The sequence below is a fragment of the Sceloporus undulatus genome, chromosome 1, assembly GCF_019175285.1.
Source record: "Sceloporus undulatus isolate JIND9_A2432 ecotype Alabama chromosome 1, SceUnd_v1.1, whole genome shotgun sequence".
In the NCBI taxonomy this organism is placed as follows: Eukaryota; Metazoa; Chordata; class Lepidosauria; order Squamata; family Phrynosomatidae; genus Sceloporus; species Sceloporus undulatus.
In genome coordinates, this window is record NC_056522.1 from 84050261 (window position 1) to 84064363 (window position 14103).

Here is a 14103-nt window from a genome sequence, read left to right on the forward strand (position 1 = left end):
TTAGCTTCCAAGATCAACAGGATCTTATGCCTTTAGGGTTTTTAGGCCCCTTTTATAAAGTTAGGTTTTGCATATTTAAAAGAACAAAACAAATCAACCCAGGAGTTCAGCAGAGTTGTGGAAATCTGACTTTCTAGAGTTTATATGCTTGCTTTTATAGAGGAAATTATATTACTGTTTTCCATATTTATGAGGATATGAGGAGGATGTTTTGTTTCAGAAAATAAAACACCCAGGGTCAAATATATATTTACTTAATACCATTACCTTTCAATATAAAATATATCAATATATATTGGTATCAAATACCATGAAGCACATTTTGTGCCATTGGTTATGAGTGGCACATAAGTGTTTGTGCATTAAATATGAAAGAAGGAAACCAATACTTTCCTGGTTTTTCCTTTTATATTTATTGCTAGGAAATTGGGCCATTCCAATATGTATGCTCTGTTTATAACAGATAGTCTTGTATTTGCATCATTTTATCATGTTCAGATCAGTTATCTTTTATGTCAGATCAATGCTTTAATTAACTAAACAAAGCAAAGTATGGTTTTATTTTTTTTTTCATATATACATCCCCGTATTCATATATAGATATATAGGGTGAGTAAGTGTTGTAATTCTGAAGTGGAGGTGCTGTTGATGTGGTCTCCTCTTTTGCTAATGCTCTTTCTCTTCCCATCTGTTACAGCTTAGAGTGCCTTATCTAAAGTTTAGATTTCCATTCCACACAAAGCCATGTAACATCTATCACACATCTAATACACATCAGAGTCTTACTTTAGGATCAGAAGGGTAATTAACTGGTTATTTGTTGCTTAACTTCTTACCATATGTGGATGAACAGGATAAACTCAGAAAAAAATAACTGCAGGCAAAAGTTGTTGTTATGTAAAACTTTTAATATTCGGTGTTTTAAGAAGTAATCATTTTATATGCATTAAAATAAAACCAGTTTAGCTCATATTTTATTTACATAATCACTGCTGATTTTTCTTCAAAAATTTCAGTATGCATAGGGTATAACTTATATGAACAGACCATGCCATTATATCTGTTACCAAACACACACAGTTTGGTCATTTTTACACCTTGCCATCTAAACATATGTTTATTAGACTGCCACCCCTATACTCTGCAGTTATCTTCTACAATATATCTTATTTGTACATTAAAGGACACACACTTTCTTTATTTGATTCATTCCATAATCTAGGAATGTCTATCTCATAATACATGTGTTTAGTATTCAAGGTGCCACAATAATGTTGGAATTTCTTTGTGCCAGTGTATCACAACCAACTCTGTGACATGTGTTTGTACATCTGGTCCTAGTAACAGTAAGCATTCTGTAGGAACAGCCCTCCTAAATGGCCTAAAGAATAAACTGAGATAACATCATACACTATACTTCTACAGCTCTGTCTATAGATTAGATGAGATATGAAACTTTATGAGAGCTGTGCTGAATTTCCTTAGAGTAAGATCCAACAGCAAGATATGTGTGTAAATAAACATATGCCTCTCTGATTCTGAATGGTATGCCTAATTTTAATGAGCTTTTATTCAGTTACTTTTCATCATCATGATATTTTTAATTTGCCATAAGTTATGTTTTTAATATGTTTGCTTATTGTCTATGTGGACTGAATCACAGCCTGCTAATAGCAAAGCATTACTGCCTTTCCTAGGAAGCACATGCCTGTTTGGCAATGTACCTTATTTCAGAACATTCAGGTCCCATAGAGTAAACATCTCCACATCTGTATAGTACTTTGATAGACATTCTAACTCCTGTGAGCATAGATTTTTAAATAAAAAAGTGTCACAGAGAAAGAGAGATTCTTAATTCTGTGTACATTGTAATTTCATTTCATTTTTAAAGGAAGTTTCTTAACTGTGCCTTAATTTTCTTTTTCCTTCAGAAATGTTGCATAGGGGCTATTTTGTTAGGCATCACATGTAGGGTTGCCATAAGTCAGGACCTCAAAACCGGGACAATTGTAGGGCCACATTTTCAAATGTAGGACATGTTTTTTAAAAAATGGAGGACACATGAAAAATTTGATAATTTTTAAAAAAATGTTAATATAAATGCATGTTTCTTCGGCTGCTCAAAATGGAGGACATTTTGGCATTATTCCTAGACAGATGGCAGAAATGTACTTCTCTTTCTGGCCAAATACTCCCCCCGGCCACCCAATTCTATAACTACATGTCCCACTTCCAAGCAGGCATAGGATTTGAAAGACCACAGGCATCCCCTTTTGCCACTGCAAACTACAAGTCCCACTCCCAAGCAGGCATGGGATTTGAAAGACCACAGGCACCCCCTTTTTCCACTGCAAACTGCAAGTCCCACTCCCAAGCAGGCATGGGATTTGAAAGACCACAGGCACCCTCTTTTGCCACTGCAAACTGCAAGTCCCACTCCCAAGCAGGCATGGGATTTGAAAGACCACAGGCAACCCCTTTTGCCACTGCAAACTACATTTCCCACTCCCAAGCCTTCTTAGCAATTCCCCCCTTCCTCCTTTTCCTTGCCTCCTCCAACCCACCCCAAAACCCCTCACCCCCTCTTTTTCCCCAGGTATGTCTCAACTTAGGGGGGATTTATGGGTCAGATCCCTTGCAAAGTCTTTTTTCTTTTGTAATGGGGGGGCAAAGCCTTGAGAAGCCCTGGACCTCTGAGAAGAAGAGGAGGGGGGCTTAGAGAGAGGGGGGTAAATAAGAGGGCTAGAGGCAGGGTTGCCATAAGTCAGAAAGGAGTTGGGCACACAACAACAACAACAATAACAACAGCAACAGCAGAGGAGGAAGGGGGAGGAGGAGAAAAAAGGGGAAGGAGAAAGAAGAAAAGGAGGAGAAAGAAGAAGAATAGGAATAAAGAGAAAAAGAAGATGAGGAGAGGGAAGAAAGGAAGAAAAAGGAGAGGAGGCAGAGGAGGGGAAGAGGAGGAGAAGAAAAAAAATGGAATAACAAGAAGAGAAGGAGTGGAAAGAGAAAGAGGGGAAGAACTAAAAGCAGCTTGCCTGAGTGCAAAGCCCTCCCTGCTTGGAGCTGGAGCATGCTCAAATAAGGAAGCAGAGGGCTGGCTCCTTGAGAGGGCTGGCCAATAGGGGCAGGGCAGAGCAGCAGACCCCGCTCCCTGCTAGCTCCAGCCGCAGCTGCTGCTCCAGACATGCTGCTCAGCACTGTATGAAAGGGAGGCAGCAGCCCTGGGAGCCCTGAGTCGGGCAGCCACTCGGGAATGGGGGGAGGGCGGGGCAGGACCAGGCACGCCCCCAGGAGGCAGGAAAGTCCCGCCCACTGCTGTGAAATGGCAACCCTAATCACATGCCACACAAATCGATCACTAGGGCAAGCTTGCCTCCTGTGTGCTTGCAGCAATATAGAGACAAAGAAAATTATTGCACCATCTCCAGTCCCCAATGTACCTCTTCTGGATTTGGCTCAAATTCAAAGTTAGGCTGATTTTATTGCATGGCCTTTTCTGACAAAATGGCTTCCCATTGCTTCGAGGGCTAAATTCAGGCCCTGTAAGTTGCTTCAGTGAGAAATGGAGGCATCTCTTGGCTCCCTACCCTTCCCCTTTAGGACCTTTTCTTACTCACCCTCTTTTCCAGAGCCCAGAAAAATACGTACAATTTCAAGGTTGGGAGTTTTATGGCCTGTATACAGTTAGAGACCTGTTCCACAATGTGATAACTATCACAATGGAGCAACTAATCAGTGTTCTAGGCCCTGGTAATCAGAACTGGTATCAAATAATATAGATACAATTATTCTTAGAGAAACTGCTTTAGATACAGGAATATCCTTGCCACTTACTTTTTTTTTGGAAACATGTGTGTTTTTCCTACTACATATTCTAAAGGCCAAATAGCATGCATTTATAATTGTCTGCTAGAGGAAACATTAGGGAACTCAACCCTTCATAAGGCAGGATGGAAAGCAGAACTTTCCCTTTCAATTGATAGTAAAACCTGGGAAATATATGGAATCATTTACCATTTAAAACTAGGTCCATTGCAATTAAAAACAATACTATCAAATTGTCCATCAGTGGTACCTCACCCCAGTCAAATTGGCTCGTATGACTACCAATGCTAATCCAAAATGCTGGAGGGGTTGTGAAGGTAGGGGAACCTTTGTATATATGTGGCTAGATTGCCCCTTAGTGCATGAGTATTGAACAGAAATTTTACAATTGATCATTAAGATCACTAACAAAGTATACAATTATCACCACTCTTGCTCCTGTTCTCCATTTTTATGAATGAAAATAAAGCCCTGCAGCATAAAAAATGTATTAGTTTGCTTCTGGCTTTTGCCAGGCTTGAGATAGCCAGGAACTGGAAAACTGGAAAGTTGAATATTGCAGGATGGTGGACTAGACTCTGAGACTTGTGGTTAATGGAGAAAATGGCAGATAATAACAACAGAGCGAGAGGCTTACACTCTGGATTGACCTTTCATAAGATTTGGCACCCATTTGTTGAATACATCCAGCAAGATTTAGTCTCTAGACATCCACCAATTTTAGCTAAATTTTTAATGAAAAGATGTCTTTCAGGATCCCTGAATACACCTTTTATCTGTAATTTCAGGGCCTTATCTGGGTTATTGCCTGTATTTATTGTTGTTTTGGTGTACTGTTTGTTGTCGTGTTTTGTTTTAGAATGTATTAATAAAATTTTAATTTTAAAAAAAGTTGCTTCAGCGGCCATTTCCCCTCAATTTGGAAGCTTCTGATCTGGGGAAAAATGGCAGCCAAAGTGACTTACGGGGACTGAATTCAGCCCTGGAGGCAACGGGGAGCCATTTTGTGTGATAAAATCAGCTTAACTTCCGAATTTGAGCCAAATTTGGAAGAGGTAAATCAGGCACCAGAGGGGGTACGATAATTTCACCTAATGATGACTCTGACATCCACCATTACTGTGTGAAGGGGCGGGCAGGCTTTATGGTCTGGAAAACTGAATTATTATACCAAACTTAGGGCCTGTAAAGACAGGCCAAAATAAAGCTGCTTTGGGTCACTTTGGAGGTATGCTGTTTAAACGATGCATGCATCATAAGAAGCTGCAAGCCACACCAAAGCCATGCTTTGGTCCTAAGCTTCTGGCCTCTTAATAACGCCCAGAAGACCATGCATGCACCCGCGCCAGACTGTGCCAGCTGTTTGGCAGGGGGCAGAATGAGGGAGAGTTGCTGGTGGGAGCGGCGACCTCAAAGCCGGCCTGCTGGTTTCCCAGACGCCGCCTCAGGCCCGGAAGACCACGCGCGCACCCGCGCCGGACTGTGCCAGCTGTTTGGCGGGGGGCGGAACGAGGGAGAGGCACCAGTGGGAGCGGCAACCTTGAAGCCGGCCTGCCGGCTTCCCAGACGCCGCCACACGCCTGGAAGACCATGTGTGCACCCGCCTGTTGGGGGTTTTTTTTAATAGGGGAGGGGGGAATTCTGCAGGTTCACATTGTATTTTAGGGCTTCATCAGTCAGGGGAACTCTATTGAGTAGGCAGAGAGTCTTTATAGTAGAAGTACCAACCAGCATAGTAGTTTAGGATGCCATTGATAAAACTAGGTTTTTCCCTAGGTTTTATCCATCATTTTACTTACTGCCTCGTATTAGCATACATCATGTTGACAACTCTATCAGTAATATAACTAATCGGGAATAATGGAGATGAGATTACTGCCAGGAATAGAGAGGATATTGATATTAATGTAAAGTCTAATATGACTCAAGGTGCACTAATAGGAGTTGCGCGGGGCATGGGGAGATAGGGTGTTAACAGGGTGAGAGATATTCCTAGAGGAAGGCGAGATCTATGCTTAATATCCATCCCGCCTTCTAATCACCCTGTTAGCCTGAAAGAGCCGAGGATTGTCCCAAGCATACCACAGACCCTTTCCTTGCTCCTGTGCTATGCTAGGTCGGTGAAGAACAAGTCACACATCTTGTATAATCTAATAGATGAAACGAACGGTGACCTAGCATGCATCACAGAGACCTGGCTGGGGGAAGATAGCTGTGTGACCTGGGCTAAAACTCTCCCAGCTGGGTACGTGGTGAAGGAGCAGGTCAGGGAAAGTGGGCGAGGGGGAGGAGTGGCTGTCGTCTATAGAGGTAACATCACCTTGACCAGAAACCCGGTTCCGAAACTGATGCACATCAAATGTATTTACCTGACCCTAAAGGCCAAGGACAGTCTGGGGATTCTGTTGGTCTATTGTCCACCCCGTAGCCTAACAGACTCCCTGGCCAAGCTGACACAGCTAGTCTCAGAGCTGGTGCTGGAGTTCCCCAGGCTTCTTGTCCTGGGGGACCTCAACATCCCCTTCGAGACTGGCTTATCAGATCTGACAGGTGCAGCTCGGCAGTTCATGGATTCCATGACAGCCATGGGCCTGTCCCAATTGGTCCAGGGCCCAACACACTGTGCTGGTAATACTCTCGATGTGGTATTCAGTATGGACCGGGAATATCCATGAGCAGAGATAACTGATATTTCCCCCCTGTCATGGACGGATCATTTTCTGATCAAGGTGGGACTGAACGCCACAATCCAAAAACCCCTCAGGGGTGGAGGACCCATTTGAATGGTCCGCCCTCGAAGGCTGATGGAACCCAAAAGGTTCCAAGACGCCCTAGAGGGAATTATATTTGGGAAAAATGGCGACTCTGTCGAATCCCTGGTTAATAATTGGAATAAGAACTTTACTGGGGTAATAGACAGTATTGCTCCCGAGCGTCCTTACCAGCCCGCTTCAAACAGAAGACCCTGGTATATGAAAGACCTACGCCACATGAAGCAGGCTGTGCAACGAGTAGAGCATTACTGGTGGAAACATCAGCGCATAGCTGATAAGACACTCCATGAGAACATGTTACATTCCTACGGAGTGGCAATCAGTGCAGCAAAGAATTCATTCAATGCTGCACGGATTGTGTCGGCGGAGTTTCGTCCAGCAGAGCTGTTCAGGGTGGTCAGGGAATTAACTCATGTACCGACCACCCTGAACCCTTTATTAGAACCAACTACAGCCTGCTGTGACACATTTAACGATTTCTTCGCCGATAAAATCTGTCAGATAAGGGCTGATCTTGATGCCATTTTTTTGACAGAATCAATAAGAGAGGTATCCAGTGACTCTGGAAACAAGGTTATCCTGGATCACTTTGAGTTTGTAAGTACCGATGACGTGGACAAGCTCCTTGAAAGTGTAAAGAGGACAACATGCGCTCTCGACCCATGCCCTTCTTGGTTGATTGTTCAGGGAGGAGATGCAATGAAAACATTGTTACATCTTATCATTAATACATCTCTTCGGGAGGGTACATTTCCAACTGCCTTGAATCAGGCAATAGTAAAACCGATCCCTCCCTTGATCCCCTGCTGACAAACAATTATTGACCAGTTTCTCTTTTACTATTTTTGGGCAAGGTGATCGGGAGGGCAGTTGCCTCCCAACTCCAAGCTGTCTTGGAGGAAACCGATTATCTAGACCCATTTCAAACTGGCTTCAGGGCGGGATACGGAGTTGAGACTGCTATGGTCGCCTTAGTCGATGATCTTCGTCTGGGCATCGACAGGGGAGATGTGATCTTGTTGGTACTCTTGGACATCTCGGCGGCTTTCGATACCATTGACCATGGTATCCTTCTGGGACGCCTGGGGGAATTGGGCATTGGAGGCACTGCGCTCCAGTGGTTCTGATCCTATCTCTTGGGAAGGTCCCAGATGGTGAGGCTGGGGGATTGCTGCTCCCGTAAAATGGAGATAACATCTGGCGTCCCACAGGGCGCCATTTTATCCCCCACGCTGTTTAACATTTACATGAAACCGCTGGGAGAGATCATCCGGAGGCATGGAGCTCGATGTTATCAGTACGCTGATGACACCCAGATCTATCTCTCCATGTCTCTGACTGATACAGTGACTAAGGATGGCACCTCTCCTCTGGATGCTTGCCTGGGGTCAGTAATGAGCTGGATTAGGGAAAATAAACTCAGGCTGAATCTGGACAAAACAGAGGTACTTGTGATAGGTACCTCAAGTCCAGGCAGGGAAATTTGTCATCCAATCCTGGACAGGGTTATTCTCCCCCTAAAGGACAAAGTTCGCAGTTTGGGAGTACTCTTGAACGCATCCCTACAATTGTCATCCCAGGTGGATGCGATGGCCAAGAGTGCTTGGTACCAGCTTCGGCTGATACGCCAACTGCGACTCTGTTTAGACCTAAAGGACCTTGAAACAGTAGTACACGCACTGGTAACCTCTCGGTTAGATTTCTGTAATGCGCTCTACATGGGGCTACCTTTGTACCAGGTCCAGAAGCTTCAGTTAGTTCCAAATGTGGCAGCCAGGCTGGTCGTTGGAACATCCAGGGCAGACCATATAACCCCGGTATTAAAATCTCTTCACTGGCTGCCCATCAGCTTCCGGGCTCAATACAAAGAGTCAGTTATTACCTATAAAGCCCTACATGGCTTGGGCCCGAGCTACTTGAAGGAGCGCCTTCTCCCACACAATCCGCCCCACACTCTTAGAACATCAGGGAAATTTTTATTAGAATGTCCTAGAGTGAGGTTGTCAACAACTCACAAAAGGTCATACACATCGACAGCACCTACTCTCTGGAATCTTCCTGATGAAATCTGAGCTTGCTCCACTTTGGATGCCTTTAAAAAGGCTCTGAAGACACACTTATTCTGACTAGCATACCCATCTGACTCTCTGTAGTTACTGTTCGTGATAGATTTGCACTTCTTTGACTGATAGATTCTTGGCCGTGTTTTTTTATGTATACTGAGATATGTAGATTTTATATTTTTAACCTGTATGTAACTATATTCTTGTTGTACACCGCATTGATCATTGGAAAAGCGGTATATAAATAAAATTTTATTATATATATATATATATATATATATATATATATAATTATTATTATTATTATTATTATTATTATTATTATTATTATTAAGATGTGTGTCATTTAAACAGCATATATCCAAAGTGACCCAAAGCAGCATTATTTTGGCCTGTCTATACGGGCCCTTAGACTAATTACAATTGAGTGTTTTATGAACTTTTGAAGTTTTTTTTTAAAGACATCTGTGTGAAATCCTGCCACAGGGCATTGCCTCAAGCTATGATATGGTTGGCTTGATAACAGCTGTTTGTATATGGGAGGGAGATAGTATAGAATATCCCCTTCTCTTCTCTTTTATTTCTTTTTCTCTTTCTTTCTAAGAAGGGATAAATGTAGGTCGCAGTCAGAAGTGGTCCTATAGTCTTATAGTAGTAGTAGTAGCTCCAGGAAAGGCCAAGGTTAAGTATGATTCTGGAAGCATGGCCAAATACTCCCAGGGGCTAGACCAACAGGATCCAATCAGGGTGTAGGTGTTTTGGCAAAGGTAATTCCAAAAGCAGAGTCCAAAATTAGTTCATGGTTTAACATGAGATAGTCCATACAACATGTGGATAAGATGGATACAAACAAGGTGTGATTCACAGACTCATAGGTCTGCTTTAGGGAAGAGCATTGCATGAACTTGGGCTGAAGTCCTCCTTTTAATAAAAAAAGAGACCCTTGGCCAGTACAGACCACCCCTTTCAGGGCGGTCTGTAAGTGCCCGTTTTTGGTCCGCAGCATTGCCATAGCAACCAAACTGCCTGGCAACGCTGTGGACCAGAAAAGGAGCCGCCTAGAGCATTGCAGCCCTTGCAACGTCTCTTCCTTTGCACACAGCCCCCATGTGGGTGGGGTGGCACTGTAATGGTGCCACCCGCATGTAGTAGGGCTCAGGACCATGCAGTTGGTGCGCGGTCCTGAGCCCTACTATCATCACATCCTGGCAGTGTGTACTGGGCCCCTGTTTCAGAAAGAGTTCTTTACTCATGAGGATTCTTCCTCTGTCCCCAAATAGTCCTATACTACGTGACAAGTATAGACAGCTGTCTCGTAAGCATGAGATAATAAATTATTAAATCAGATAGTTTACAGTCTTCAATCAGTGTGGCTGATTTATTCATGAGAATAGTTGCTGACTTTTATATAAAATGAGGTGCTACAATAGGAGGAAGTATGTTTTGTATTACAAATATTTTTAAAATGCAAACGTTTTTAACATTTGAAGCACTGAAAAGTAAGATGATGTTAAAGTGATAAATGCAGTACCTTCAAGGTAAGAATGCTTACCTGTATGTGGGGGAGCATGGGGAGTATTTCTGGCACTATCCTAGTACTATCTCACCACAATCTGTGCTGTGCAGCTACTAATACAATTGGGACTGTAAAACATGCATATAAATATAGTTATATAATATTGTAAATCAGAATTAGATGCAGCTGTAATGAAGAAGTTAGCAAGTCTTATAACAATATTGTTAATGCTATATTATTTGAAGGCATTTAACTGTACAGCTGTAGTTTTATTTAAATTTTTAGGTACCCATTTAGTTGAGATGGCTGAAGTAAGAGACTTTTCCTGTTTCTTTATGCATCATTAAACTTTTTTTTCTGTGGGGCTGCAGAGATCACTGCTCTTTTCATAACACAAAAGGGACATGTTTGGAGCCGTTTCCAAAACGGAAAATAAACTACTAGTAGAAATGTGATTTAACAATCCTCATACGCATTTCTGCATAAGTAAGTGTCGCTTTGTGTCCTCAAACCATCACAGCTTGGCACATATTCCCTTTATTGAAAACTTTAGATTCTGTTATCCAGATTATCAGTCAGATTTTAAAACAACAATAAAGTTTTTTTTATATTCAAAACCAAAGGATGTACATAACTGATATTGCAGAAGAAGCGTGTGGCACCATCATTATTATGGCATCCCACATGCTCCAATCACGAATGCAGTCATAACTGGTAAATGATGATTTGCAGTGAAAATTGAATATGTGATACCTGAAGTATGATAAAATGGCATATGCTTCAATCCCAGAGTTTAGCTCATCCGCCTACTGGTGCTAAACTCATTTCTCAAACACACAATCATGTCTTTAGGTAGCCATGCTTTTCACTAGAGGTTGCCAGGGCAGTAATACTGATCCACACTCCTCCTTTTACATGAAGTCTGGAAACCGCCCCATCCCAGCTGATAAAATCCCACCACTCTTTGTATTCCTCTGGTGCAACAGTGGTTGTGCTGCTTTTCCAATGCAGTGGCTCATAGAATTAGGTCATTAGTCACCTGGGACAACCAGGCAACCACATTTCTGCATGCTTGATCTACTGATAATATTGTGAGGTATTTTTATATAAATGACTGTAGGTGTTCTCTGAAGTGTTGCATTTATCTGTCTTTTTCAGATTTGGCTGAGGTCTCATGAAAGACAGCAGTTCTGTAGTGCTGTCTTTTTTTGGAAAACTGAACATTTCTTGGCTGAAAAAAAACTCAACCCACAATGACTTACTAAGGCATGCAGTGCTGCAAGTAATGATGTTTTGCAAAATGAAATGATCAGAATCTGGCATCTTAAAGTGGATATTCTATATAGAAAATTTATTTTGCTACACACCAAAAATGGCCTCCTCAAGGCTAGCAGGAAGAACACCTCGGGATATTGCTGGTGTCATGCAGAGACTTCAAGGTAAGTGACTAGTAGAGCTTGTAAGCTCAGCTTTGTCCACTTCTTGAAATGTTATTGAACTGCAGTGAAGTCTGTTGAAAAACATACAACAAATTCACATGGAACTTTTCAATTAGCCCTTTTGAAATGGACATGTACTTTTGCATTCATTGAAGTCAAGGAGAAATCGCTCATACTGTATTGCCAGTTCCTAATTTATTAATAATGTCCTTATGATAATGATGTTTTTTAGCACTGCTATGGTTATTTAAAAGTATATGAGTATGTACAATATGATCAGATATAGAACAACAATCGGGAATTTGTCCACACTGTAAACCTGGTGTGAAACATGACTCCTTTCAGCAGATAGAAATGGTCACTGAAGATTTATTTTATTATTAATTAATTAATTAATTAATTTTGGGGATTTATATCTTGCCTTTCTCCCAAAATATGATGCAAGGTGGGTTACAATAATTTAAAGGGATAAAACCAAAACATTAATTACAAAAGTTAAAAAAATATTAAATAATATTAATATTAAGAAATAAGTTAAAACTTAGTTAAAACCATTTTGAAAAAAGTAAAAATGTATAGCTGCATAGACCTATGTATGTAAAAATTTATATCTGTATAGATGCAAAGTCATTCATTCATTAATTAAGTCACTGAAAAATTTGCTATGGTAATCATCATACACCAAAATACTAGATTGTAACTCACAGGAACTATCTTTTTTCAAGACATAAAAGTTCTATTTTCTTTCACAAGGACTTCTGGAATCTACAAGGAGATCAGAAGCATTTCCTTCTGTGTTTGGTTACCTACAATTTTTTGATCAACCACCAGACTTTAGTCAGTCTCAGCTATGGTCTATTCAAAATAAGTTAACTTCAAGCAATGAGTTGTTGGTGGATTCTCTCTTTTTTCTGAGGGGAAGAGCAGAAGACACGGGGAGGGGAAGTGCCTTAGCTGTGCTTCTGTGGCTGAATACAGCTTGGTGGGCAAAAATCTGATATGTCACAAGATTTATTGTCATGTCCAAAGTGACTCTTTCAGTTCAGAGCAGGGGTTGGCAACCTTGTATCCTACAGAAATTTTGGAACACAGCTCCATAAACCTTATCCATCTTGGTTAATCAGAGATTGTGAGAGTTTTAATCCAAAACATCTTGTGGGAATATGCCCGTTTTTATTGATGGACTTCTCAGAGATTTTGATATCATTTACAGTGGTATCCCTCTGGGCCACCTTCTTTGGATGGGACTTGTTATTGCTGCTATGTGCGTTCAAGATTTATGACTTATGGTGACCCTAAGGCAACTCTATCAAATGGTTTTCTTGGCAAGATTTGCTCAGAGCAGGTTTGTCTTTGCCTTCCTCTGTGGTTGAGAGAGTGTGACTTGCTCAAAGTTACTCAGTGGCTTCTGTGACCAAGTTAGGATTTGAACCTTGTTCTCCAGAGTCATAGTCCAACTCTCAAACCACTACATCAGGCCGGCTTGGAAGCATTGTTTTACTGCCACTTTGGGGCTTTTTGTTTGTTTTTTGGAAGGCGGAGCTCAGCAGGTGGTGTTTTGGGGTTCCTGTTCAGCTCCTGGGCTGTTGTCCTGTGGAGTCCCTTCAGATTCCCCCCCCCCCCCCGCCATGCAATTTTATCCATATGTGAAACTACTGGGAGAGATTGCCTAGACTTTTAGAGTGAGTTGACCACAGTATACTGCTGACACCCAAATGTTATTTATCCTTTGCATCTACTTCCAAGGAAGCTGTTTTGGTACCGAGCTAGCATCTGCTGCCAGTGAGAGAGATGAAGGTGAAACAATTGAAGCTTAATACAGACAAGACAACAGTGGTCCTGGTCATTCAAAAGGCAGATCAGGAAGTAGAGATTCAGTCTGTGCTGGATAAGGGTATACTCTTCTGAAGACATAGATTTGCAGTCTGGGTGTACCCCTTGATTCAGCCCTAGTTTGGGGATTGAGGTTGCTATGGTGGCCAGGAGTGCACAGTTAAAGCTAGTGCCAGCTGCACCCACCCTTGGGCTCATCTGCTGTGATGACACATGCCTTAGTTATATTGTAACAATCTTTACATGGGTCTGCCTTTAAAAAATGCATAGAAACTTCAGTTGTTCTTAAGTACTTCAGCCACATTGTTAACTCTGCATGGCTACGTAGAAAATAAGATTCCCTTCCTGCAGCCACTCTACTTTTCTATTCCTGGTACAATTCAAAGTGCTGGTTCTGACTTAATAAAATCATTAGAAAAAGCAATTGATGTTAGGAAAGATGGAAAACAGAAGAAAGAGAGGAAGATTATATGCCAGATGGTTAGAGAGGGTGAAGACGGTACCGGTGTGTGGGTGTGTGTGTTGGAGATTACTCATCCACAGTTTGCCATCACTTGAGGGCAGTTAACAGCAATAACAACAGTATCACTCAGGTCCAGGTGGTCTGGTGGACTGTATCTTCCGGTGTGATCCTGTCTAGCTTGTAAGAG

General features: G+C 41.9%; 1 protein-coding gene across 1 annotated transcript in view; it reads left to right on the forward strand.

Moving 5' to 3' along the window:
* The window catches only part of SYNE1 (spectrin repeat containing nuclear envelope protein 1), a 429497-nt gene that overhangs the window by 19260 nt on the left and 396134 nt on the right, over positions 1-14103 (forward strand). Inside the window, 1 exon segment of the mRNA XM_042446890.1 lies at positions 11340-11620. Within this exon segment, the coding sequence (XP_042302824.1) occupies positions 11554-11620 (67 nt within the window). The 5' untranslated portion in view covers positions 11340-11553.